Raw genomic sequence first — 26832 nt, 5'->3', positions numbered from 1 at the left:
AATGAGTCCATTTCAGAGGAAGAACTTGTAGTGTGTGCTCCTGAGACACCGCATTAGGGAGTTCCAGAGCTGCAAATGTGCCACCTGGGAGTCTGTGGCACAAGGAGTATCTTCCCTGTCTCACTGGAGGGGTGATCACCTGGGCCACACAGCGGGAATTTCCACAGGCAGTGACCTCTGAGCAGCTGCTGTTCACTGTCACCCTGATTTATTGATGATTTATTGGTGGGTGAAGCTGCTTCTGCTGAATCCTCAGCTTGTCTTGCCTGTTCTGCCAGGATCTGCATTCCTGGCTCAGGGCTGGGGAGTGCAGTAGGAGCAGGAGGAAGGCAGCAGTTGGGACTGAAAGTTTGTTTGTGGAAGTTGGGGAAGGAGCTGAAGAACTGGGGGTGGTGTTTTGGGGTGGGACACAGGGCCAGTGAGATTGGATCCCACCTCCAGTACCAGCGTAGCAGCAACCTCTGTCAGGAATCAGCTCTGTGGGGTTGGGGATGTGCAGGCCCATGTGTGTGCACATCTATGAGGACTGCATTCCAGTGAGTTCTCCATTTCTACAGGAGCCAGTTCCAAGGTGAAAAGGTACCAACTCTGAGAGAAGCTGTTGTGGAGTCTATGCATCACAATCTGACAATCTACTTTGATGTCAAAGGCCATGCAAATCAGGTACTGCTCACTGCAGCAAGACACCTGCCCTCACCCCTTCTTTGGGTTTCTGACCTGGTGCTGTGTTGGTCTCAAGCTGGTCCATGTGGTACAATCCCTTCTTTAATATGAGTGAGGTCTGCTGTTTGTGTCACCCAAAGTTGTCCTGGGAAGCTGCAGCTTAAAATTAGTACAAGGCTTGGGCAAGTGTTGCACTCAGCTCACAGCACTGCTGTGAAACAAAGCAAAGGGAATTCCCTGCTGTGCTGAGAGGAACCAGCAAGGGATCTCTAATTTGCATTACTGAAGGCAGATGCAAATGATCCATCACTAATATATTATATAAATTAGAATAATATTTTTCTTTAGCCTAGCAAAATATGGGAATAAATTCATTTTCCTCTTGAGCTAAACCCTAGGTAGTACTAAAATATTTTATCCACAACATATTTAAGGGTATTTCAAACACTGAGAATCCTACTCCTTGTAAACAGAGTAATGAAAAGGAATTCTTTTGCAAAAAAACAAAATGTCATTTCTGTGTTAATGCTATAAACAAGATGCTGTTTTTCTTCTTCTCCCTTTCTATTTCAATCTTGCTATACAAAACAGGGAAGTGTTCTTAAGATTGTTCTAAAACGACTTTGCAGTGTAAATTAAATATGAGCATATGTGTAACATCTCTGTGTGTCTCTAATTGCAGGCAGTTGATGCCCTGAAACAACTCTACCAGGAATTTCCAGATTTGTATAACAGCAGCATAGTCTGTTCTTTCATGCCAGATGTTGTTTATAAGGTGATGTTTCCTAGAAGTTTATTTTTTATCTTTTTAGTCCTGTCTGGGAATTTTGGTGTGCTGTAAAACTCCCAGGTTACTTTTGAGTTGTTCAAGTTGCAAAGGCTTTTAAAAACAAATGAAGCATAATGCATAATCTTATTAGACCACTCTACTCACTAGATGCAAATAGGAATCTACAGCAATTCCCTCCTGAAAGCAATGCAGACAAATGTGCATTGCCAGGTGTATGGCCAGGTATCTGTGTGCAAGGTACCTGCTGAATAAACCTCTTATTCTAGGTTACTCCTAAAACTCTTCGCTCATTCTCATTGCCAAGTCTACTTACTATTTATTTTTTCCATTATATACATTGCGTGACTGCTATGTAATTTTTTTTAACATAAGAGCTGGTGCTTTTTTAGTATGTTTTGAAGAAAAAAAACTATGAAATATCAGCTTTCTAAAAGTGTTACAAAAGGATCTAGAGGGGAAGGGGAGAAGGATTCTGGTAGAGTTGTAAATGCAAGCTAGCACTTTGTGTCTAATCTCTCAAAAATTGTATTTAATGCAGCTGGGCTTTTGGGTGAATTACAGTGTTTTCTCCTTGGTCCTGCAGATGAGACAAGCTGACAGAAATGTTGTGACAGCACTGACACACAGGCCCTGGCAGCTGAGTCACCTGGGAGATGGGACACCCCGCTTCAACTCCTGCTGGAAGCACTACTTGTATGTGGTGATGGATGTCATTCTGGACTGGAGCCTGCACAGTTTCCTGTGGCGATTGTGTGGGGTTTCAGCTGTCCTCATACAGAAAAACTTCGTTTCTCAGTAAGTGTTAGAGCTCGTTCATGGATCAGGAGATATTCTCTTCTGTTAGTCTATAGGGCGGAGTTAACACAGTGCTTATCAAAACGTTCCATTTAGTGTTGGGTAAGGTGTCTTGATAATTTCTTTACATTATTTTATTATTTTAAGCCTCTATGTTTTTAATTAGAATTTTTATCTTCTGTTAGGTCTTAAGTTTATCTCAAAGAGGAAAAGTGTTTGTTGCTTTTGCCTGTTTACAATAAGAGAACAGAAAAAGGCAATGTTGCAGACAGTGACACACCATTGTTCCTTGATGCGATGCTGATGCAAGAGCAGAGCTCAGTTGTAGCCTCAGCACTGTCTGCCTTAGCTGTGTGTAGTGTCAGGCTCCTCTCAGGCTGTCTTTGTTCCTTGCAGGGACTATGTGAGGCACTGGTCTTCCAGAGGAATTCAAGTGGTTGCCTGGACAGTGAACACGTTTGCAGAGAAAAGCTACTATGAAAGTGTCCTTGACTGCAGCTACATCACCGACAGCTTGGTGGAGGACTGTGACCCTCACTACTGACCCAGCCTGACCAGGCTGCTCTCCTGGGCAGGTCTGCAGCCACGAGGGCATCCAGCAGTGCTCCTGGACTGCTGAGGAGAGCTCTGGGAAAGGCAGAGCAGCAGTTGACTTCTGCCTGTGGTCACATCTCAAATGCAGGAACAGCTCTGGTGCACTGGCCAAAGCTGTGGTGTGGCCACACAGTCTGAGGAAATCACAGTAATGTGAAAGAATCAGATCTGACAAGCAAATTGGGCCATGCCTTGTCTGTGCAGGTGGCTTTATGATTCTCTGTTGCACAATTCTCTATTCCTTTGCTTTGTTTAAATGTTGGTTCTAAATTTGTATCAGCAATCTTTGGTGTCAAAATTTTAAATCATAACTTGACATTAGTAATTTTAAATTGTTGTACAAGTATATACTAATTTGAGGTTGATTTATAGCACCATATCTACATTACTGTTCTTAAAACAGAAACTGGAAATAATGGTGCCACAATAGAAGATGAGTATGTTTCCCTGCCCTGCATGGAAAGATGGCTGTGCTGAGTCCTGACAAGGAAGAAAAAGCCAATTTTCCATGTGTGATGTGAAGGTTCTGAAAATTAACAAATAAAACTTGAGTAGCTTCTTATCTTCCAGACCTTTTAAGAGAACCAGGGGAGGATAGGAAATTGTTTCTTCTAATGAAGAAATGACACAGCACATGATTGTATTTATTTTGAAGAGAAAGCTATCTGTAGAGTGCTGGTAAGCAGTAGAACAAATGGAGCTTTTAGTTTGCCTTTGGTTGCATGATTGAAGGGTACTCAGATGGACATGGAAACTGTAATCCAGATTTAACTTGAACTTCAAAGAGTCTGCAGTTACAATAAACGAGTCTCTGAGAACTCATGGGGCAGTGCTCTTTATCAGTTGTGCAGAAGTGCATTATGTAAATGTCAAAATTAGTGCAGATTGTCCCAATTAGGGTAAGTCCAAACTCCTGGAATACCACAGATTCATGCTATGACCTGCTGGGGGGGTGGATTTTTTGTTTGTACCTTGAGCTTCGCCCAGGCACAAAGAAGCACAAGGGAGCTGCTTTCCCTGTCAGGATGACAAGAGCCTCTCCCATTCGTTCACTCAGCAGTCTCGGGCTCGTGGTGCACATCCTGGAGCACCTGTAGGTTATGTCCAGGTCCTGTCCTGCCCCTTCACGAGTGCTGTGGCCTCTGCTGGTGCTGCTGAGCGTGACAGGTGCTCCCCATGTGGCCACTGAAGGGCAAATGGCTCTTCTGGCAAATAGCCCTCGCTCCAAAGGTCCAAGTGGTGTTGCTGCTGGAGTTTCTGGCACTGGTGAGTCACCATCCTCAGTGCAAACACCAGGTCCGTGTCCAGTGCCCACAGCTGTACACACAGGGAAACAATAAAACTGAATCTCTGCTCTTGGATTTTGTGTAAAGTTGGTCCTTTTTTCTACACCTGTGGTGGCTGGGTTTGGATTGGCTTTAGCCTAAATTATGAGCAAGAGGAAGAGATGTGCCTCTTTCCCAAGCAACAAGGGAGGAAAAAACCAGGCAGTAGTAGAAAATGAGCTAAACAAAAAAAAATTATCATGGTGATGATAAAGTTGTGGCCCTGAATAAAAAGAAGCTGCGTCAAATCTCACAGTCATGCATGATGAAAAACATAAATCTTAGATGTGTTACTTCCAATCAGTCCTTTATGGGAAAAAATGTGTAAACTTTCAGTTTACAAGCAGTAGTTTTACACAGATGAGAATTTTGATAAGTACTCTTAGTTCTGATAGCTTCATTAAAGCTGCTTTTAAGTGACTGTAATAAACTGTAAAAATGGCTCAGAAAAATGAGCCCAGCTCACACATGTTATTTCACAGCCATTACAACATCTCAGTCATTAAAAACAACTGCACTTTAATATCCTTCTCTTTATTTGACCAATACCAGGTTTGGTTCAGATCAGATAAAAGCCATTTAAGCAAAATAACTGATATAAAATATTTTTTAAACAGAACTTTTATTTGCATTTAGGCACAAGTTTCCTTATATTTAGTCAACAACACGTGGCCAGCTGTGGAGGGAGCTTTACTGCATCGAGGTGATGCCAGTCCTGGGGGAAGGCTGTCGCCAAATGCCCCTGCTGCAAAGCAGCCCCGCCAGGTGGGTATTCCCTAGCACAGCAATAAACCGGAGTCCCGACGCGTTTTGCCATCTGTTCTTCTATTGTTTTCTTCCGTTAAGAGGTAAAAAATGGAGTGATTCTTCCAGTCGTTAGTGCAAGAGAGCATTGCTTTCTGCAGACGCCTGGCAGTGCCCTCGCTCGGTGCTCAGGGCTGGAATCCTCCGGCGCCGTCCGCCCCCAGAGCCGCTTCCCTGGAGCGCCGGGCGAGCTCCACGGCCCGGGACGCGCCGGGGCTGCGGCGGGGCCCGCCGGGCTCCCAGCCTGCCCGGCACAAGGCAAACAGCGTCAGCTGCGCTGCTGGGAGCAGCAGCACCCCCCTCACAACGCCCCGTGCTGTGTAGGGACCTCATCTGCCAAGGTTTGGGGATGAAGTTCCATGGAACAGCTCAAACTACCACGCAAGAGCCCATAGCTTTTTTTTATTCTGAGCATGATGATGTTCTAGGGACTCTACATCATTAGTAACCTCTTCTGAGATTCACAACAAAAAGTGAAGTCTGTCTCTAAAGTGATGTAAAGTTCTTGCCTGTCTTTTGGGCGCTCCCATAAGACAAAATGTCTCATTTACCCAGGAATTTTGCTCTCTAGTACACAGAAGCTGGGGGTCAGTCTTTAGAAGTCACCACCACCAAGCTACCACAACAAGCTACAACAAGCTACAGCAAGCACAACCTATAGAAAATATTCACCCCACAAGCCCAGTCATTTTGTTTTCTCTTTACACAGGATGCTAAATCACTGTGTCCTTGGTATGCAGCTGTCACATGCTGTGTCTGTACATCAAACATTTTTACTGAGCTGAATTTCTAAGAGCTTTCTGTTTCATCTTAGTTGCTTACCTGGTGGAAAGTCACTGCTGCTCGAGATCCCAGCAGAAAAGGGATGCTGAAAACAAAATTCACAAGCAGGTTTAGGTCATGATTTCTTTGTGTGTGTTATCTTGTGTTTGAAAAGATACCAGTTACCTGTAACAAAACCATACTCTCCAAGGCTTGAGCAGGTTTGTGATTATGAGTGTTCCAATAGCTATTCTGATCACATTTTTCTATCTGTTCAAGTTAATCTTCAAAGTTATTTCCATGCATACAGGAATTTGCTCCACATACACCCATTGCCTAGGTCATGCCCCAGATTCCATATAGGGAAATCTACATTTCCCTCTTTTGACCAACTCACCTCATTGTAGGATGTGTTTTGACTTCTGTCAAATGCCCTTCCTGGGTAGTCTGGCACTTCCTGGGCAGGTTGCCTGGGTGGGTGGTATGAAGAGGATCTTCTCTGAAAAAACAGTGTTTGGCATTAGCAGTCTGTGTTCTGGCTTCCAGCTGTGATTTTGCAGTCAGCACTGCTCACACCCTTGTTTTAGGGAGATGGCCTTTCTACTAAATCCACAATGAGATCATTCTGGCATCTCCTTTTGAAATCTGACCTTAACAACTACAAGAACATCCACACTTGGTGGAGGACCAAGCCTCCCTCTCAGGAGCCCCACTCGTGACTCTCAACACAGCCACAGGTTGTTTGAAAACCCCCAGCACACAGAAAATGCCCATTCGTATTCAGCTCCCCTCTTTGCAGTCAGTATTTATTTGTATTATCACACACATATTTATAGTTAGCAATAGATCAATATCAATTATTATCCATATTTGGTTTTTTATTTATAGAATCATTTTAGTGATAGCCAGTCATACAGGGGGATTTGGGTTTTTGGGAAGGAGAGGAACCCACCAAACACTTTCTCTCTACCACTATATAGGTCAAGGAGTTTTTACTCAAGCCAAATAAAAACACCAGGCAGCACCTGTATGTGCACATTTTAACACTCCTTTGATGGCTCAGCAGGCAGGACTGCCTTGAAAAATAAATTCAAGTTTAGGACAATAGTTGTCTATCAATGTTGTATGGGATTTAAAATGGGCTTAGATCAAAGCACTCGGTTTTACCTCAGCTGAAAATAACCACAAAGCATAACCCCCTAAGGAAATCCCTAGTCAGGGGAGGAAGGCAGCCTCCTTCTTAGCCTAGGCAAGGTTCAAGTGTGACAAATCCTTTGGTGACCATCACCGCACATGAACATTAGGAAAGTTTTCTTGAAATTTCATAACCATGAACTATATCTGGTGAGGGTAAGAACTTTTCTCTATCCTTCTCAGGTTGAATTCCAGCCTGGAACATACAGCTGGGGAACTTTCACAGCATCCTTTTGCTGTCTGGAGTTAAGTAGTAAACATTTAGATGAAGTTTTAAACACGGACTTTTCCCAACCCAGCAGCCTGTTTGCACAGCTGGAGGAGGCACCTGGAACTGTACCAAGTAATGGAACAGCAGAACCTGAGCAGTCAGACTGACCTGCTGGCCTTGTCCTCTCAGCGCAGACAATCTTTGGGTTGCCCTTTGCTGTGCCCGTAGTCTTTTAAGCAGAAGCAGCTTTTCTTTTCCTGCCTGTAGTCAAGACATAGTTGATCATCAGCTGGAATGGACTAATTGTCCTTGAGAGACTCAAGGCCTGTAAGTAACCACTGACCAAAAGAATTCCTTCTATTCTAAAACAATCTGTCTACAGAGGGAGCTGCAGCAGCACATCTTGAAGATAGAATTCTTTCGCAATAACTCTATTTGTGAGTTAGATTTCCCTGCAACCCCCATGGGGAAGGGCTCCCACCCTCCCCTGCACAGTGATAGGAAAAGCAGGTTACAGCCCCACAAAGCTGGATGAGACAATCAACATAGAAGCCAAATTATACAAAAGATACAGCTGAAAGCCAAACTTACATTAATAATCTGCTCATGTAAGCGTTTGGTCGTGGCCTTCCTTCCTTGTATTATTTGCCAGTAAAGATAGGTAACAATTCTAAACAAAACAAAACAGGTCCAACATATGAGCATTTTATTCTAGGCAGTGTCTAGATAGAAATGTATCTTGTTTATTTTTACCCATTAAAAGACGTATATACACACATCTCTGTACACACACACACATATATAAAATAGATGTATGCAATTACTCAAGGAATGGCAAACACATAAAATTGCTTAAAACATGGTAAATGCATGAAATTGCTTAAAACATTCTCCTGGAAGACCTAAACATTTATGGGCTTGTATTCAAGATGAGAGGTACATTTGAGTGAATCAACAACACAAGATGCCTTTTGGATAACGAAATAACATAGAATGCCTCTGTCATTGCCAGTTTTTTCCACTTAAGGCCTTTTTCTGGTTCTTTTCATTAGCAGATACTTACAGTACAATACTAGAGAGGATGAAGAAGAAAAGTTCACTTGTAATTAAGTTGTGGTAGATCCACACTACCCATTTCGAGGCAGTGTAACTTTCCAGTATTTGTACCCACTCAGAGACTGCAGCATACATAGAAGACAAGCCTCTGAAAGGACCACATCCTTCTGAAGGTTTTAACCTGAAAGTGTGAAAAAACAGCTACTGGAAGCTTTGTATGTTAACCAGTGAGTTAGTTAATATTCTGATTTTGTACATCAGTTTTCTACAGCCCTCTGCTGTCTTTGGGCTCCCAGGGTACTTCCATGATCTGTGTTTCACTGTTAACTTGTGTCCCTCTCAGGCCATTAAATGCCCACCCCAGCCTGTGCACTGAGAGATGAGCCCTTGCTGCAATGGATCAGTACCAAGCCCTGTGAGCACAATCTTGACCTAAATGCAACATGTCAATCACTGTAACACATGATACAGCAAATTGAAAAACTGGATTTTTTCAACATTTCACCACAGGGAACCATCATTTCACCTTGCCTTCAGGGACATGAGTCACTGCAGATCTTCAGTAACAACAGAATGTGGTGAAATAAGGCAGCCCATTATAGGAATTAACTTAATTCCTAATTAAATTAATTTTCAGGTAGACTGAAATAGGAAAGGGTTTGCTTTGAAACTGAACCGCTCCAGACAGTCTGAAATTCCCACTTGCCATCTGGAAATGATAGCTCTGATAGCTTTCATCCCATCTGGTTTCATGTGTTGCCACCTGTCTCACTAAATATTGAAATCACGTTGCTGACAATTGTCAAGAGAAAGGCATATCCATGCTGCCCTCCTTCCCGTGAGCAGAGTAACACACACAAAACCAAAGCAGCTTTAAAATACTGGTGACAACCCAGATGCATTATTACAGGGTCAGCACTGCCTGCAGAAAGAGCCTCTGGAGTTCACAAATAATCCAGAAGCTGATCTCAGCTGAGTTTTCCCAGGCCTGTCTCTGCTGCAGACCCAGTATGACCTGTAACCAGAGTAAGTCCAGGAGCCAGGACTCGGTCACAGAATCTTTTGGAAGAGGAGGAAAAGTAAAATTTGATGCATTTAAATAGGAATCCAAAACTTCAGTGCAACTTTGTTTCTCCACCCACTTTCTCATGGGACAAGTTACTCAGCGAGCCACATTCTCCCAAGCTCAATCTTGTTTTCAGAATACAGAACATCTCATGAGCATCTGAAACTTTCCACCACCAATTAATAAAAGTTCTTTTATAGAGAAATGCAGACTTCTCTGCCTGGTATCAGGTCACTCAGCATAATTTAGAAGGCCTGAATGCCAGTGCTCTTCCATACCTCCAGACAGTGACTCCAACGACAGACAGGACTCCAAGGAAGGAAGGACAGAACAGCAGGAACAGGAAGGATGTCATCATTTGAGCAGTTCTCCAGACTTTGCGAGGGGGCTGGCAATTCCTCATCAGACTGACCTTTAAAGAGATGAAGGTACTTTGGAATGCTGTTACCTGCCACTTCAACTTGGTTTACGCCGATCCCACTGAAATTGCTGGAATAGCATCTATCAAAAGTTTCCAAGAACAACTTTTATGTGAATTTGATAGATATACTCTAGTTTTAGAAAACTTCAAGAATATAGTCTTAAAATAGTAAGAGGCAAAATGAGGTTCTGATGGGTTCTTCAGAACTCTCTTGGGTAGAGTTTGCCTTTGCAGCATATGCAAACTCATGGTTCAGGGAAGTCTGAATCCATCTTTCTACATACAGCTTTGCTCTACATTCAGCACTACAGACTGCTTCATGACCCAGCAAACAACTTATCATGTGCTCATTCTACTGAGACAAAGAATTCTGAAAAGAAGACACTTCCACCATGATCTTTAGCTGAATCCCTCTGCTTACACCTACATAACTTGGCAGAGTGGAGTTGCTGGGGAGTAACTGGGAAGCCAAAATCACAGCTACAGGCTGAGTGTCTATATTGACATAGACACTTGTCCACTGTTAATTTCCCAGCCTTTAATTTTACTACTTTATTATTTACAATGAATACATGTAAAGTTTGTTACCTTTTTCACAAAAAATACTATTAAAAATGCTATCATCTGGATACCAGGCAGCAGAGGTGAGAACAGGATACCAATCCTACAAGAAAGGATTTATTGGAGAAAAAAGTTACATCTTCACTATTCACCACTCACTTCTCCGTGCACTGGAAGCAGAAAAATACCACAATACTTTCATATACAGATAGTGTGGGATTATTTAGAAATGTGATTATTTTAATCTTGATCCTCTAGCAGTAAGTGCACCTTGGAAAATATGCAATTTCAAACACACATATCTACGTACAGATCTGCAGAACTCTCTTATAGTTAGAGTAACATATTCATTCTTGGAAATAAGGCATCTTTTCCAGCATTTAATGCTGAGACTATTTCAACAAGAACATCACCCAGTGGGGAAGTAAACATAACTCCAGGATACTCCTGCAGGAACCTATCAGGTATCTCCCAGACCAGGTGGCAACCTGGTAAACTACTGACTGAAGTTATTGTTACTGCCCACATAATTACTTTGGCAAGCCACAATCCTTACCAAAGGCACTGAACAGGTCATCTCCCAGGCATTCTTTCTGGGAAGCACCCACAAACATCAGAATAAGAATTTTCCATGATATTTCTAAGTGCAAATGAAGTTTTGGCTGTAAATTTAACACTTACCAGGTCAAAGTCTGTGCATAGATCAAATCTAAAACATTTCGTCCAATATCAAATTCTGGCGGCCCCAGGCTCACACAGACTGTAGTTCCAATAATTCTGGGGGGGGGGAAACAAAAACTATTGCACAACAGCATTTGCTAAATGATAAAGACCTCTGTAAAAATCCCTGTAAATGACCTGAATACAAGCATCAGTGGCAAATTATTTAGAGGCTGCATTAGTGTCATGCAAAGCAGCCACAGCTCATTCATTGGACAGCACAGCAAAAATGAAACAACTTGAAATAAGCGAATTCCCATAACACACAGCAGGGTTGAAATAAGACCTAGTACATATTTCACACAGCTGAAATAAAAAACCAACAAGGATTTCTTACTGTATCAGTACATATCTATACTACAGTAACTACTTGTTACTTACTTTAAGCACAAATATCCTTGTGCTTAAGCAGCTGAAATATCAATGGGCCTCAGTACAAAATTCTAACAGTTTTTCATGTCCTGAGAATTTTCAGCCTCAATAAAAAAATTAATGAAAGACAGATACTCAACTTATCCTTGAGTACATCCTACTTCAAACTAACTGAGGTTGCAAGGAGCTGAAACAGACAGATAAGCAAGTACTGAGAGGATTCCTACTGAGGACTAACAATCACTTTTAGTCACCTCATTTTTCCTGAGCTGGGGAGATTCAGTTTTTTGCTTGTTGTAGCAAGGGCAATAAAGATTTTGGTAACTATCACATCTTGATACCACCTTATCAACTGCATCATCACCAGAGCTGGGCTTTCAGGAGGTTACTCTGAACACAAAATATTAAATACAAGCAATTGTACTTTTAACCTTTCACAGGCCTACGTGCCCAGCTTAGGGGAGGCCGTTCATCACATGACATTGCAGTTTTAGTTCTTCGACCTTTTGCTGGGAGGTGGTTTCCTACCTGAACACAACGAGAACAGGAGGATTAAAGTACACTGGCAAGAGCCGTGGAGGAAAAATCTTCAAGGGCTTCCCAACATTGTTTTGTATTCATTTAACAGAAAGTTAACAAAGTCCTACCTTGTAAACCAAACTTGTTCAAATTATGGGCAAAGAACAAACAATGGATCTCCTACACAAAAGTATGGCCAGGAACCTAACTGCTCTGTAGAGCTGGCAAGCACTTAAATACTGCCTAAGCCATAAGTAATGTTTGGCACTAGCAAGGTTCACACAGCAAATGTCAGAAGTGATTGACTTCTTCCTTATGTGCTGAGCTGTATCCACATCCAGTCCACAATACTTTCTCACTTATCATGCTGCAGACCTCTACATTTGAGAGACTCATTATGTGCTTAATAAGACTGATAAAATCAGATTTTAAACTTGTGGACACTATAGTGACATAACTAAGAGGGGAAAAAATCACAGTGGGGGACAAAGCAAGGAAAGGCAGCGGTGTGTCCATGCATATGCAGAAAAGATGGGTTTGTGCTTGAGACAACAGGTTGTCACCTCACTCTCAGGAAATCCATGAGAGTAGAATGTGGCTTCCTCCCTGCATGTGTTTCCATCTCCAAAGGGAAGAAGGACACGCCAGCCTCCTTGTAAGGAGGAGCAGCAATATGCACCAGGCATGTACACAGAGACTGCCTGGTGGGGAAAATCAAGGAAACTTCAGAGGTGCCACAGCCACGCTTCTGCCGGGCTTTTCTCACATGGAGAAAGCAGATCATATCTTTGGTTAATGAGGGAAAACGAGATTAGAAAAGTAGTACTCACCTTCGTAAAAACTCTCCAAAGAAAGAGCCAAGCAAACAAAATATGAAGTCAACTAGAACAAGACGATAGATATCTTGGCCAACCAGAGTTTCCCAGCACTTTAAGAAGCAGAAGGAAAAAAACAAAACAAAACAAAATCATACCTAGAAGTTAAAAATCATGCAATTGAAATATTGTTCCCAGATGCTTGGGCATCTGAAACTTGATCAAAGATCTGAAATCTTGATCAAATATATTCTAGCAGCCTGGCAAATCATAGTTGACTTCTCAGTGAACAATGCTGCCAGCCAGCTGAGACCTGAGCTGGGCCATTCATTTTTTCCTACAGTTCATTTCTCTCAAGCTGCTAATAAAAACTGTTAGGATAGGAAACTCAGCTTCCCAAGACACCACATGTACCTCTCTTAGCTGAAGTCTCTTATCAGAGTGGTTCCTAACCTGGCACTGCAAGTCAGAGATTTGTGGTTTTGAAACGTTACCTGCGACTCTGAGGTAGCCACAATGTTAAGCCAGTAGTAGCTCAGTATTCCAACAACTGACATTTTCAGGATGATAATTCTAAAAAGAAGAAGTAACAGTAACTGCACCAACAGCTGGTCCATACCTGGAGGGAGTGATGGCAGGGTGACCACTGGTCACACTTTATTACCTCCTCTTGGCACTGCAGAGTGCCAGGATTAACAGGAGCTCTCCTGGGAGCTCAGGTGTGGCATTGTTCTATTGTCCTGGCAGAAGGGGAGCTGGGCATGACAACCTTGGCACAACATCTGCTTAACAGGCCCCCACACCACCCAGCCACAGCTTTGTATCCAAAAGAACTCAGACAACTTCAGGCCAAAAGCACAAAGAGGTGGCAGCAAGAAATACCTGGCAATAGTGACATATATGTGCTGTCCAGGAGTCTGAAACCTCTCCAGGTGCCCAAGCCAGGAGAAGAAGAATGGGATCAATGTGTTGAGGAGAGAAGCAATCACAGGTAGCACCAACATGGCAGCTTGGCCCTCTAGGTCATTTCTATGCCCTTTCATAAACAGCTTAGAGAGGAAAAAAACCATAATCAAACAACTCAAACTTAGAGCCTTAACCAAAATGCTGCCTCAAGGTGTGTCCACAGGGAAGCCCCCAGCTGCTCTCAGGTTAGAGACTGTCATGTTTTATGGGCCCGTGACCAGCAGCACAGTGACCCTCTCCCCTTCCCCTACATTATGTGGGGCCCAGAGTGGGAGCCCCAGCTCAAATGCAGCTCCTAGGGAAGAAGGGGCAGGTTTTTCTGGGCCTGCTTCTTGTTGTTTGTCCCCAGGCCACCAGATGCACTGTCCCTAAGCTGACCATGGGCCCAGGCAAGCAGCTGCTGGAGAGAGAAGGGAGATTTGCTCAGACTCCTCAGGTCCCACACTCTTGCCATAGTCCCCAGTGGGGTGGGCCTTGCAAAGCAGCTCTTTAGGTGCAGCAGAATTTGTGTCTGCACTGGCAGCAACAACAGCTCTGCTCCCCTGTGCTCCTCGTAGTGAACAGAGCAGTGCTCGTGCTCATGTGAGATACCCACGTGGAAAAATGCAAACTCTGGCCTTTACCTCGAGGTTATTAACGGAGAGGAAGTAAACAGCAGTACAAGCAGCTGCTGCTGTTCCCAGGGAAGCAACCCAAGCAAGAAGGTGAATAGCAATACGAAGAACTCTCTCCATCACAGAAAAATCTAGAACTTCTTTGTTTACTTCAGTGAGGTCTTCCTGCAAAGAAACAATTCCTAATGAAAAAGTTCTTAGTCAACAGCATAAGGCAAAACTTGCTTCAAGGAACCACTTGAGAAACTGAGTGAAAGATTTTTGCTCTAGAAGATGGGCAGAGTAATGTCCTAGGAACATTTATTGGGCAACTTTGTGTTCCTATCCTAAAAGTCAAGTTCCACAGATAATATTTTCAGCCTGCCTTTTGTTTATAAAATGGTTAAATAGCAGGAAGGAAAAAAGCCTGAAGAAATGTTTGGCAAATATTTAATAGTCACAGAGATTCATTCAATAGAACAGAAGCACACAAATATTTATATGTAGCTTAAAGACAAAAGGAAAACAAGTAGCTAAGCCATTTCCAGGAGGTCAGACCAAATGAAACTCAGGAAGGCAGGAAGATTTAAGTCTCTCAGGCACAGGTCTAGCACACTCGTGTCACTCTGCCAGAAACTTTTATGTGCACACACAAATTTGTATGCACAAATAAGTCTCCAACAGAACGACTCACACACCTTAGTTTTGTACCTCCTGTGGTTTGTACCTTTATCTGTGTGCTGAGATTCTTTTGTTTCAGCTTCACAGCTTTTTCATTAGTTATATTGAAGTCCCAAGTGCAGAGCAGCTTGCTGGCATTCCCAGAGTATCCCTGAGGGTTAACTAAGTTCCTGGAGAAGGATTTTGCCATGCTGCAATTAAAATAAAACTGGTGAGATGTGTAACAGGGAAATTCATCAGGTCTGTACAGCAGGGCAAGGAAGGAGATTTGTCAGCTTTCCATCCCATCCCAAGGTTACTGGACCTATGTCAGAGCATGTCACATATGACAATGTGGAAAATAAACTTTCATGTAAGGAACTCTACCATTTCCATCTCAAAATGGTTGCTGACAATCTTTCCCTCTGGAAGGCCACATCAACAAGAAACAATGTTAGCAACAACAGCTTACAAAAGGGGATCACAGTACTCACTGGTTTTGAACTGGGATTCTCTGTATGTCCCTTACTATTTTGCAGTTATTTTTAATTTCTGTAATAAAGAATTGATTTCTGGAGACTGTCTTCTAAGCAGAAATTTCTACTTAAACTCTACACCTGTAAAGAAGGACTTACAGAAACATACTCAAGTAATTATTACTTCTAACTGTTGACAGGATGGGGTTTTTTATTGTCTGGCAATTTTTTTACTTGATATAAGAGAAATAAGAACTCACGGTCAGGTTACCTGAACAACAAGATAAGAAAACAGATGACAAAATATGTTCCAACAGTGAAAATATAGGCCAGCTGCATGTTGTAAGATGGACCATTCTCTATTTTACTGATTGTAGCATTGGTGTAAAAGCCATAGTAGAGCACTGTTTTTTGAAAATAACCCTGAAAAGACAAGGACATGATTCAGAATATTTGCTGTCACCTCCATGGTGGAAAGAATAATCATCTGAAGACCAGTTAATGGAGGTGGGAGCTGTTCTATTCCTTATCATGAAATCACAAATGTGATTAATTTTAAATACTTACAGCTCCAGTGAGCAGCTCCAGGCCCGTGAATGAAAGGTTATTTGGTTCTGCTGCAAGAAACTGAGGAATTGTGATGAAACCAAAGTTTATGAGGAATGAGAAGAGGTTAAAATTTAGCAGCCACTTCAAGAAAACAAAGTAAGAAAGAACACTTGTTCCAAACTCAGCACCAATGATCTTCAGAGCCTTGTGCCAAATCTGCAGTAGGTGAAAATATTCTGAAAGAGTATTTCCAAATCGCCGAAATGACTGAAGGGAAAAAGAGGAGAGAGATGAATCTCAGCAAGCAAACAGGACTCAATTTCACTTAATGAAGCCTCTCATTTTAATATTACTGTTTCATTTTGATGTTAAGAACAGATTTGGCCCACTCCATGCACCATAAGATGGTTAACTGGTGCTCCTAAGTGCTACTGCAGTGCAAGTCATTATTAATGAACACTGCAGCAATTACCTGGATCTTTGGTAAGTAACATGAAGCAAGACACCAGCTTGCTCTGGAGACAGTGATAACATTGCAGTTGGAGTGCTTTGCTCTGCTGTGACTGACAGAAGTTTCTGGCACTTACCACTGCTGCTCCCTGCAGACACCGTGTACAGCAGGAAGGGTGAGCACCACGGTGCCTTGACTTTTTTGTTATTTCTTTAAGAACTTTATTTCTGTGGAAGAGCAGGGCAGGGGTGACAATCATTATAGAGTTGTAACTGAATCAAGAAGCCTAAGGAGATGCTGCAAACACAGTTTCACCCATGTGCACATGAACAGAATTAGTACAACATGGAGATGGTTCTTAGTGATTCATTTGATATTAGCTGATACCATGGCTCCTGTCACTGCTCTGACAGTGTGTTCTAACCCCTCCACTAACTTATACTGGCAGCAGAAATTAAATATACTCTGTGAGGAGACAAAACAATGGTTGAGACCATGTGGTCTCTTCTCCATTTTCGAAGACCAACATCCAAATTTCCTTTGAAAATAAATCTCAGGTCATAATTTATAATCAAATCCCAGGACCTTGATAATCTGTTCTATATTACCATGAGGGATTCTTATCTCCATCATTAAATTATTTTCTCTTGCAAGACATTAACTTTTTTTAAGTGCATTAAGAAGTACTTTGTCATAAAGTGACAAACCAAAGCTCAGCAGACGGAAAATGCCCATAATTGATAGCTAGATGTTGCTAGAAGTAAAAGTTTATAAAACTGAACTGATAAACTTTTTTTTTTACCTGATCTCTCTCCTTTTTCTCATGGTCTCTGGAAGCTTCTGGATTGCTTTAATCCTTTCATTGATGGACATACTTGCAAGACTTCCAACTAAATCTTCCTCTACATCAAACCCATGCAAAAAACAAAATTTGGGGATAAGAATACAGTAATTTTTATACACAGCCTGAAATGCACATAACAACATCCCCCATTTACACTGCTACCAAGGTGAGCAAGCTCTGAGACTTAATAATAGTGCCCAGAATATCTTCAGTTCCCTCAGAACTCTAAATCAGATGCAAGCAAGCAGTACAAGAATGTTCACAGACATAGCTTCAGTATAAAGGAAAATAAAATACTGAGACAACTCCAAGATTCTGGTCCATTGCTTGATCAGTGTTTGATAGTTACACTTCTATGATGCTACATATTGACTTGAAAGCTAAACTTTTGCTTTATTTCTTCTGTAATGTTAGTTGATGTTAGTGCCCATACTTAGCACTACCTATGCCAGAGCCACACCTGTATGACCTGATAATCAGGCTGCTTTTGCATAGCTGGAATTTGATGCTAATTCCAGACACAGTGGCTGAAAACAATCCATTAGCTGGTCAAACAAATTCTAATAAAGAGCTTAGCATTTCTTTCTACAATTTAACACATTCATACTGCACTGCACTTCATTTATCATGGGATTTGAGTGTGTTAGGAAAGTATAAAAGATTAATCACTAGTGTAACACAAACCCAAGTTGTCCCCATAAGCACAGAAGGGCTGTACATGCAACTCTGGTGAGAAACTGAGAGCTGTGTCAACCACACCATCCTTGTAGCAGACACTGTCATAAACTGAACCCCTTCTCCAAACCCCTACCTTCACTGCACGCTGGATCTGTTTCAAACATGGAAGAAGTAATGAAGATCTCATCAGGTGGTCTTCGGTTGCGTCTCCGAATGAAGCTGTCTAAATAACATGCATTCTTTAGGAAGCCCAGATAGTCCTGACAATTTGACTTAAGAAATTCAAGTTTCACTTTCACAGGAACACGTTAAAAGTCTACCCTTCAATCTCACTGACTTCATGCAAACACACTCCCCCACTCACTTCTTTCCTGGTCATGTCATGTTTGACAACTGCATCCACTTTTTCAGATAAACGCTGGAAAAGAGGAGCTGAGCCCAGTCTTCAGCTGTCATGGAGAACTCCAACTAACCCATTCATAAATGCACACATTCATTATTCAATTCATTATTCATTTCTTCCTAGAAGATGAGGCCTTTCTTTTAAAATCCTTCCACTGCCTTCAGGGGGATCATTTTAGACTCCCACTACATCATGCTGAGTAAGTTATATGTGCCAAACTCCCATTTCCTGGGGCCAAAATGCAGCTGCTCTCTCCACCTCCTTTCATCCACTTATTCAAACACAGGTGACTATACTCCTTAAAAGCATCTGCCTTCCAGCCATGACACAGATGAGTTTAGCCACAGCTTTCCTTGACTAGCCTTCCCAGTAAGCTAATGGCAAGTTCCAGTGTCACATCCCAGTGTGGAGCTCAGCTCTCTGGTGTGGAAGGACCCTGTTGATGACTCCTTCTATTGTGTGAAGATATTCATGCCTGAACAAGAAGGCTTTAAAATATTTATTAGTATTATTTTATGGAGGGTGAGACTGACATGCACTATTGTGATGCACCACAATCCTTACCTTCTGATCCACTGGAAATTCTGTGGGTATAGGGATAATCCAGCAGATGGAAGGTAGACTGTGGGGTGTAATTCAGTTCTGGCTCAGGCTCAAAGGAAAGATTGTCTGTCGAAGGGAATTAGAGTTACACAAAGTTGCAAACTGCTATGGGCTATTTACAGAGACAGAATACCAACCCTACGACAAAATACAGATCTACTGCCAGCACAGCAACGTATTCCTGTAACAAAACTCCCATACTCCACTCCAAAGTACATCCTAGTACTCAAAAACTTACTCAGTCCATACAAGACAATATCACTTGACCTGTTAATGACAGATTTGCTAATAAAACACCTGAACAGCTTAAAAGAAAAAAAAAAAGCTAAAACTATATACAGAGTTGAGCTCTGCAGAGCTGCAGGGCTCCCTCAGGATGGAGCAAACTGTGATTTGTTCCAGTGATTCTCTGAGCTGGTCACACGAGAAACTCCATACCTGTGAAATTTCCATATGGACTTGTGCTCGGTAGGTCCTGGCTGCACTCAGAGCCAGCTCCCAGCGAGGCCATGGGGATGGCCACAGGGTAGTTCTGCTCCCTCCCTCTGCCTTCTCCATAGCAACTGGGCAGTGAAGGATCGTAAGGGGTTTGGTGGGAGAATGGATTGCTTTGAGAACTCCCCCTGTGTAAGCAATAAAAAAGAAAAACCTGTCATAAAAACCCTCAATTGCTATCCTTAATAATTTGCTACCTATTAGCATCAAATTTGAGTATGTTATAAAACAAACTCTGATACTGAGAGGTAGTTTGTATTTAGAACTTCAACATCATAATTCTGATTTGGTCATCAAATGAATCAGGAAGGTTAAAACTTTTCTCTACCTGAAGTTAGCTTAGACTCTTACTAAACAGGAATACCTGCTTGGAAAACAAAGATATCCAAGGTTATAGACCATTGTGAAAATTACTGGAACTAAAAAATATCTACAACATTATGCCATAAATACATTTAACTGAAATTCATCCAACATGTAGAAAATAAACACACCATTTCCCTTGAATGCTGCCTTCCTGGTAACAGCTTTAAAAATTTGTCTGAGAATGAAAGCATAAAGGAGGGATCAAAATAAATCTACAAATTAAACCTCCAGAGAAGTAGTTTCTTCTGCATATAAACGATTTTATTTCTTATGGCACAGTCACACAGCAAAATTAAATAAACTCACCTTCTATCAATTTCCAATGTCTCAGAGAAGTGGTAGTCTGGATTTTCAAAGGCTTCATTGTAATGATAAGACATGACAATTCCTTGGTTTGAAGGATGAAATCTTCCTTATTTTTGTCTCCACTGCTTCATTAATATGTTAATGGGAAGACTGATTAGAGACCTGATTACAAAATAGATGCAGGTACATAAAAATTAAAAGGAAGGAACTCCATTTTAGCAACTTAGAAGACTCTGCTATTCTCCTAACAAATAACACGAAACAATATAAATCAGCAGTGGTTGAAATTCATGCCATTTACCATCAGGAAATTGGGGCCCACCTGAAGTTTCAGGTAAAATACGAACTAATATTTCTCTATAGTGAGGTCTCCCCAAACCTAAGGAACTGCAATGCCACTGAAGTTTTCCCAACACTAATGAGGCCAGGCTTTAGAAGCATGTCAAAACATTCAGAAAAAAATAAAGCTCTCCCTCTCCTCCTTAAACAATAAAAGCCAAATACACAAATTTTCTCCAAAAAATTCACTACATTTCCAAAATCAAAGAGGAGGTGAAGCCTGCCCTGTTCCTTGCTAGCAGTGCATATCTAGGCTTTAGCTGGGAACAAGGGACCTGCAGGACCATGGCTTTGTACAGAGCTGACAACATCTAGAGGCTCATTTTCAATGAGGGCTCTTGCAATTATTTAATGCCTCGATACCTTAAATAGGTCTGGTTTTACATTTAGATTTCTCACAGAGTGCTCCATTTTAATCTTAAACAAGCCAGACTTGGTCAGAATTTATTGAGCGGGAGTCCTCCTGAGTCAGTAAAAAGGGAAAGTTACATTTGAAAAACAGAATCCAAATTAAACAGGCAGTTCTTACAATTAATCAAAACTCAGACTCAAAATAAAAATGGAAACTATTTTTAGCATTTGTTCTTAAAGGCACCATGCAATTTTCCTAAGCTGGCAAGCTATTCCACAGCAGGGAAGGGAAAAATAAAGGATAAAGGGCACATCTGGCAAAACCCATCAGACCCTATTTTTATTTCAGCTCCATTCCTAGAAAAGCAGAGCTGAATCTCATTTAACAGTAGACTCTCAACAAACTTCTTCATTTGCAGTAGATTTTATTTGTGATTTTTACTGCACCAAAGGAAGTATTACATCGGCCATCCATATCAACCAACTCACTGACATCAACCAACCAGAAGGAACAGATCAGCCTGGCTGGAAAATACATCTGGAAAATACAGCTTCTTTCTCTTACTCATTTGAAAGACCTCTAGGCTTATCCATAAAGGCTTCCTCAGAAACTCAAAAAAGCCCAAGATAGATTCTCTGTTGGCTTGGTCATTGTCCACTTTATTTTCTTTGAGTCTTATGATGCACTGCATGCCAGGATCACTATGAAAGTCCACAGGGACATTTACAGTCAAACACTGACCCCAGCATCTGAAACCACTCTGGTTTTTCTCCACTCACTGAGTTTTAAGGACTTGAAATAAATTTTCTGCGTATGCTGAGGCAAATTCAAATCTGACAGTTTATACATTTCTGACCAGTCACAGCTCACTGGAAAGAACCCAAAGCAGGTAATGCTCAAAGTAAACCATCTCTTTCCTCTTTTCAACCTATTATGGAATGCAGAAAGCATAGCTCCAGAAAAAGATACGACATTTAGACTTAGTTTTCCCTTTTAAAAAATTATTTAGAAGGAAGAATATAGCTGGAGGACAGAGGTCATTTGTGAAAGACAGAATGCAGGATCTTGACAAATCTTCCCTTTGCAGAGTGGCGTTCATTTGGTGATTATGCTTTTGGATTTCAGCAAGCAACTAATCTTGCTGAAAGAAACCCTGTGCACCTTCTCTGGAGTACAGAAGGGTTTAGGATCAGTGGGTTTAATGACCATTGATATGTAAACAAGTTAGAAGACCTGTGGAGAGTGTGCTTTCTGCTCAAATCGTTCAACCCAGTAATGATACAGACCAGTAAACTCCAAGCAGTGCAGACTCATACTTCTGGATCTTTTCCCAGAAAATAACTCCCTTCACATCACAGACCAACAGCCTTGACAAAATATTCCAGGTTAGTTTCATCCCTTCCTGTGCAGGTAATGTTCTGCTATAGACACTAATCCTCATGTAGAACATAACAAACATTAATATCTTGCCAAAACAGCACTTTGTCCTGGCATCAAGCTTCAGGAAAGCCACTTAGACCATCAAGCTCCTTACCTGTAATCCCTCAGTAAAAAAGATTTCTTAAAGTAAATCCTATTTACACACATCTTGAAGTGGAATAAAAATAGTGAATTCCAGAACTACATCATAGATAACTTAATAATGTTGAACGAAGAGAACAGAACTCATGGAAGAAGTGATTCAGGAGGCTGAATGTGCTCTACTTCTCTAAAGATTGTCCAGTTTTGTAGGGTATGACTAGACAGGGCTTCACCATTACTGAAGTTTTATTCATGAATCCCTGTCCTGTTTAATGTGTTCCACACATCTTCATGATGAAAAAATCAGACTGATTTCTGGAAGCCAAAAGTGAGTTTGAGAGACAAGCCAGAGTTTTACATTCTGCATCAGCAGCTGGATTCCAGTACTGATCACCACTCTTCCACTGTGTCAGTCCCAACAGTTTCCACATTTTTGCAACAAACCAGGGAAGCCTCTCAGAAAATCTAAAGGGCCTGTGAATTGACACTAATCAAACACTACACTGGAGAAAAGCTCATCTCTAATTGATGTATTAGCAAGGTAACCAGCATGAATCATACACGGAAGCAAAAGCCACTTATCTTTATGGCATCTTGCCAAAGTACCCAACGAGCACCAACAAAGCCACCTCCCACTGCGTTTCTATTGATGTCAGGAGGGTCAGTTACAGGAACCAACATCAACTCTGCTACTGGAATTCAATTTCAGCAATCTAAATGGTGCCTCTGCTACAAATGATCTTCCCAGAGACAGATGACATGCAGCAGCACTAAAGACTCCCTATTGCATAGGGAGAGACAAACAAATGGAGAAGGGAGAGCGACAGCATCCCCCTTACAGTCACATGCTGCTGTCTCTCCCAACAGCTTCTTGGATCTTGAGCCCAAATGGATTTATTCCCTAGTCCTATAGTGCAATGGAACCTACCAGAATCTGGATCCCACCCTCCCTATACCTCAGCTGTTCCCAGTAAGAATGGGGTCCAGAAAGCAGCCAGGCAGAAGGAAGCAGGAAAGTGTCAGTTTGCCTCCAGCTGCTCTTCAGCATCATGAGCTCTGCTCCTTTTTAACTCTATCCATTTTTTTACACTTACTCACTTTTTTGCCTTATCCCCTCCATTTAACATTCCGCTTGCAATTCCCCCACAATATAGTAAGACAACAGTATTTTCATCATGTCCACTTTGCAAGTTAAATCCTTTCTATCACCTGTGGTTGCTTAGACAATGTTTTTGAAGAAGGACCGCTTTGTGTTTGCAGTGTCTCAAGCAGGATTCTACTTCTTCACCTGAGTTCAGAAACCTTTTTTATTAAACATGCCCCAGAAACATCTAAAAAAAGCTACAATATGTAGTTAAATTTTAGTGTCCAGTAAAGTGTTATAAAGAGGAGGCACTTACAGTTTTTGCTTAAAGGAAGTGGGTGAAAGTTCAGATATTTCATTAATTCTGTGAAATTCACGGTACTCTCCCTAATCTACCACACACATCCCTGCTTCTCCACCCAAAAGGCCCCACAGATCCATTCCTATGGATTGAAGTACATATGACAATGACTTTGAATGATCTAATCCTTTCCCTGGAGACTGCTTTGTGAGCAATTCTCTGTGTTTACTGCTTTGTTGCTTTTATTCTCCTAACTCTGACAACAAGTGCAAACTTAATTCATTGGGAAAATCGTAAGGACTGAGATCTACAACTACTGAAATTAGAAAGAGGGAACTGAAGAGCAAGAACAGTAGACCTGGCAGAGAGAGGTAAGGTTAGCAAGAATAAGAAACAACACTGCATTATTTCTTTAACCCTTGAAAAACACTACCTAGCTCATAGTCTGACCATTATGCGGAAAAAGGGGCTGAAGCAAGAATCATTTCATACCAGTGCAAGTCAGCCTTCTGACTGAATTCCCAAACTGCAGACTGTCAGATTCTCTGCATTTGGCGGGACTAAATCTTGCTTTGCAAAACTAGTTTTTAAACTCTATTAACCAATATTTCCAGCTACTTGTATTTGAAGGAAATAACTGCTTACAAAAAAAGGAAGGAAGTGAATTTTGAGTACCTGGTTGGAATTTAATTTTCTGCTTTCAGTGGAAAGGCAGCCCACCACAGCAGGTCCATTAGAAGATACTGCTTCCTAGAAGAGTTCTGATATTTTGCCTTAAAAGAAAGCTCTGTTTATTCTGCACTTGCAATGGATACCTATCCTCTTTCCACCTGCAAATTGTACTTTAATGAGCAGTATCAGTTACAGGAGTCTCATTCACCAGTGCAAGTGTAAAAGCTTATGAAGACTACACATATGATTATTTTGGACAACACATAGGAGCTTACATACACTCAAAGGTCTTGGACTGAAAAAGGGCATTGTTCTGTTTGTAATTTCTGGTTTAACTTCCTGTTAAGGATATTCTTGTCTTGTTACTATTTGCACAAGCAACATTTAACAGGACCCTGAGGGAAAACAAAAAGTTTATTTGTCAGAATATTGTGAATACCAGGAAACTAGAACATGGCTAGGGGGAACCAGTCAAAAGAAGAGAACCAGTTTTGTCACAGGTTTCTCCTAACTCTTCAAAATCCTTATATTCAGTTTTCAAATTTTTTGACAAATAATTTCACATAAACTGAACATATTTTTTTTCCCCAAACAAAATGCAGCTCCATTAAAATCCAATGTAGCATATTAGTATGCTAGGAGTCTATTCTACAATGAACACACACAACCTATGGACTGTAAAAGTCACAATAAGAGACTTTTTCACCAAAACGTGAAGGGGACACCAGTGTAAAGTTCTAGTTTCTCTTATACCTGCCCACAGAGCCATACCACACCATCTCAGCACTTTATCACTTTATAGCCTAAAAGTCCTTCTGACAAACTTAATTTGGGGGAAAAAACAACCAATCAAACAAAAAGCACCGAAAGACTAAACATAAAACTAAACAGAAGAACCTCAAAAAAATCAGAGATCTATTAAAATGCCCTAGGGTATATCACCGTGTCCCGCAGCCATAGGGAGGAGGAGAGAAGATCCCGCAGGCAGGAATTGTGCAGCAAGATTGATTTATTTAATGAGTTTAAAAACTCTTTTATAGACTTTTTCTTCATAGTCTAATGGGACAAAGGATCAGCCACCCCTTGGGGTGATTGGCTAAAATCCTAAAACATCCATTGTCAAAATATTTTTCTACTGTACCATAAACAAGCCTTTTCCAAGGTTGCACGTGCTCATGGTTTACAAAACTCTGCGAATATCTTCTGTGAGAGAGAAAAGTCTCTCACGGACTTAGAAGAGAGCAGGAAAAATTCTTGCTAACAGCAATATTATATCCACAGAGACCAGTTGCTTTGGGTGCAGTACTGACATATCAGCCCAGAAGAGGTGCCGTTCCAACCACATTCCTTAGCGCCTGCAGCCTGCTGTACCCTTACCCCGCACTCGGGCTGTGCCGCACGGCAGGGACCGACCCGCAGCCGCAGCCGAGCTGCCGCTCCTCGAACGCGGCTCTGGAGCCTCTGGGCTGCTTCTGCCCGCACAGCAGGGAGGGCCAGGCTGCCGCGGCTCCAGGGCTGGCAGAGGAGGCAGCGGCGACACTGGGGCAGGGGAAGCAGAAATCAGCACAGCCCCCGCGCAGTGCCACTGCTTACAGGTTTGCTGTACTAACAGAGCATTACTAACGACAGCGACTTAGCAATAAAATCCAGGACATGAAGATTTGGCTTTTAGATGTACATTAAGTACTCTGCATAGAAACGTTTCAGCCTTTGTAGGTTAAATAGTAAGTCTGTGTGTTTTTAGGAATTACAGAGTGAAGGACCACAAAGAACACGAATACTGAAGCCCGAGATTTTCCCCACCTATTTAATACAAATTCCCGTTACCTATTGTAACACAAAAACTCACAGCCTTGGACAATACAGTGCCACATCCATTCGCTGGCTACCAGACACCGACATGCAACCTACCCAAAGCGAAATGTCACGCTCTAGGCTGTGTCCCCAGCCAGGTTGGGGCCACACCTCAGAGTGAAGAGCGACACTGGCTAAATACCTCAGAGAACTGTGGCTGGTAATCTCCCATGGGACCAGCCCTTCCAACTGAAGGCAGAGGAAGCTCGGGTGTGACTAACGGGGCGATAAGGCTGTTCGTGCCGTTCGTGCAGCCGGGCTGACACCGAGCTCTGGGCACCGCGCTGGGTGGTTATTCACCTCTCAGAGAGCAGAAGCCGAGTACATCCCTGCCATACCCGCAGTCCGACCCTTACGGCTGCATCATTCTAAGCGAGCAGCGCCCGTTTGGAAGCGGCAGCCACCTGCCAGGGCTGCGGTGGCTCCTCCCGCTCCGGTGCGCGGAGAACCCGCCCTCCACCCCGCCGCGGGGCAGCCCCCGCTCGGACAGCGCTGCTCGCTGCAGCCCCCGGCCCTGCCCAGCCTCTCCGGGACGCAGAGCCCCAGAGCCGCCCGTCCCGGCCGCTTACCTCGCTCCCGACCCGGCCGCCAGGAGAGGCTGCTCGGCCGCGGCTCTCCCGCTCCAGGCGCCCCGGAGCCGCCGCCCCGCCC

The 26832-nt window shown here is 42.3% G+C and overlaps 2 protein-coding genes across 6 annotated transcripts in view; one reads left to right on the top strand and one right to left on the bottom strand.

The window, feature by feature from the left end:
* Nucleotides 1-3660, top strand: part of GDE1 (glycerophosphodiester phosphodiesterase 1) — a 5874-nt gene extending 2214 nt beyond the window's left edge. Inside the window, 4 exon segments of the mRNA XM_039560471.1 lie at nucleotides 558-663; nucleotides 1346-1438; nucleotides 2037-2248; nucleotides 2645-3660. Coding sequence (XP_039416405.1) covers nucleotides 558-663; nucleotides 1346-1438; nucleotides 2037-2248; nucleotides 2645-2792 — 559 coding nt within the window. The 3' untranslated portion in view covers nucleotides 2793-3660.
* TMC5 (transmembrane channel like 5) lies at nucleotides 3495-26832 on the bottom strand. Of its 5 annotated transcripts, none has more exons than XM_039560466.1 (24): nucleotides 26751-26832; nucleotides 20059-20220; nucleotides 19330-19514; nucleotides 18853-18957; nucleotides 18019-18108; nucleotides 17166-17265; nucleotides 16500-16590; nucleotides 15931-16179; nucleotides 15635-15786; nucleotides 14955-15099; nucleotides 14258-14413; nucleotides 13551-13717; nucleotides 13163-13241; nucleotides 12684-12781; nucleotides 12417-12554; nucleotides 10924-11019; nucleotides 10270-10345; nucleotides 9539-9672; nucleotides 8202-8375; nucleotides 7730-7808; nucleotides 7307-7399; nucleotides 6131-6232; nucleotides 5794-5839; nucleotides 3495-4159 (listed from the first exon to the last, which is right to left on the bottom strand). In XM_039560466.1, the coding sequence occupies exons 2-24, from the start codon at nucleotides 20130-20132 to the stop codon at nucleotides 3777-3779; spliced, it is 3012 nt and encodes a 1003-aa protein (XP_039416400.1). In that variant the 5' UTR covers nucleotides 20133-20220; nucleotides 26751-26832; the 3' UTR covers nucleotides 3495-3776. The 5 variants fall into 5 exon arrangements, with proteins under 5 accessions (XP_039416400.1, XP_039416402.1, XP_039416401.1 ...); XM_039560469.1 differs by lacking the exon at nucleotides 3495-4159 and adding an exon at nucleotides 4670-5215; XM_039560468.1 differs by lacking the exon at nucleotides 8202-8375.

This window comes from Corvus cornix, chromosome 14, assembly GCF_000738735.6.
Source record: "Corvus cornix cornix isolate S_Up_H32 chromosome 14, ASM73873v5, whole genome shotgun sequence".
NCBI lineage: Eukaryota > Metazoa > Chordata > Aves > Passeriformes > Corvidae > Corvus > Corvus cornix.
The sequence above is the reverse complement of the archived record's forward strand: the minus strand, read 5'-3'. Positions and strand labels throughout refer to the sequence as shown.

Bases quoted from the DNA above. Each gene is read 5' to 3' on its own strand.
- TMC5 (XM_039560466.1), bottom strand. From the start codon at position 20,132: ATGTCTTATCATTACAATGAAGCCTTTGAAAATCCAGACTACCACTTC. The intron at 17,266-18,018 runs GTAGGGGTTTGG...GGTTTGATGTAG, and splicing joins AGATCCAGCGTGCAGTGAAG to AGGAAGATTTAGTTGGAAGT. The intron at 7,809-8,201 runs GTAAGTATCTGC...TGTTTTGTTTAG, and splicing joins ATCCTCTCTAGTATTGTACT to AATTGTTACCTATCTTTACT.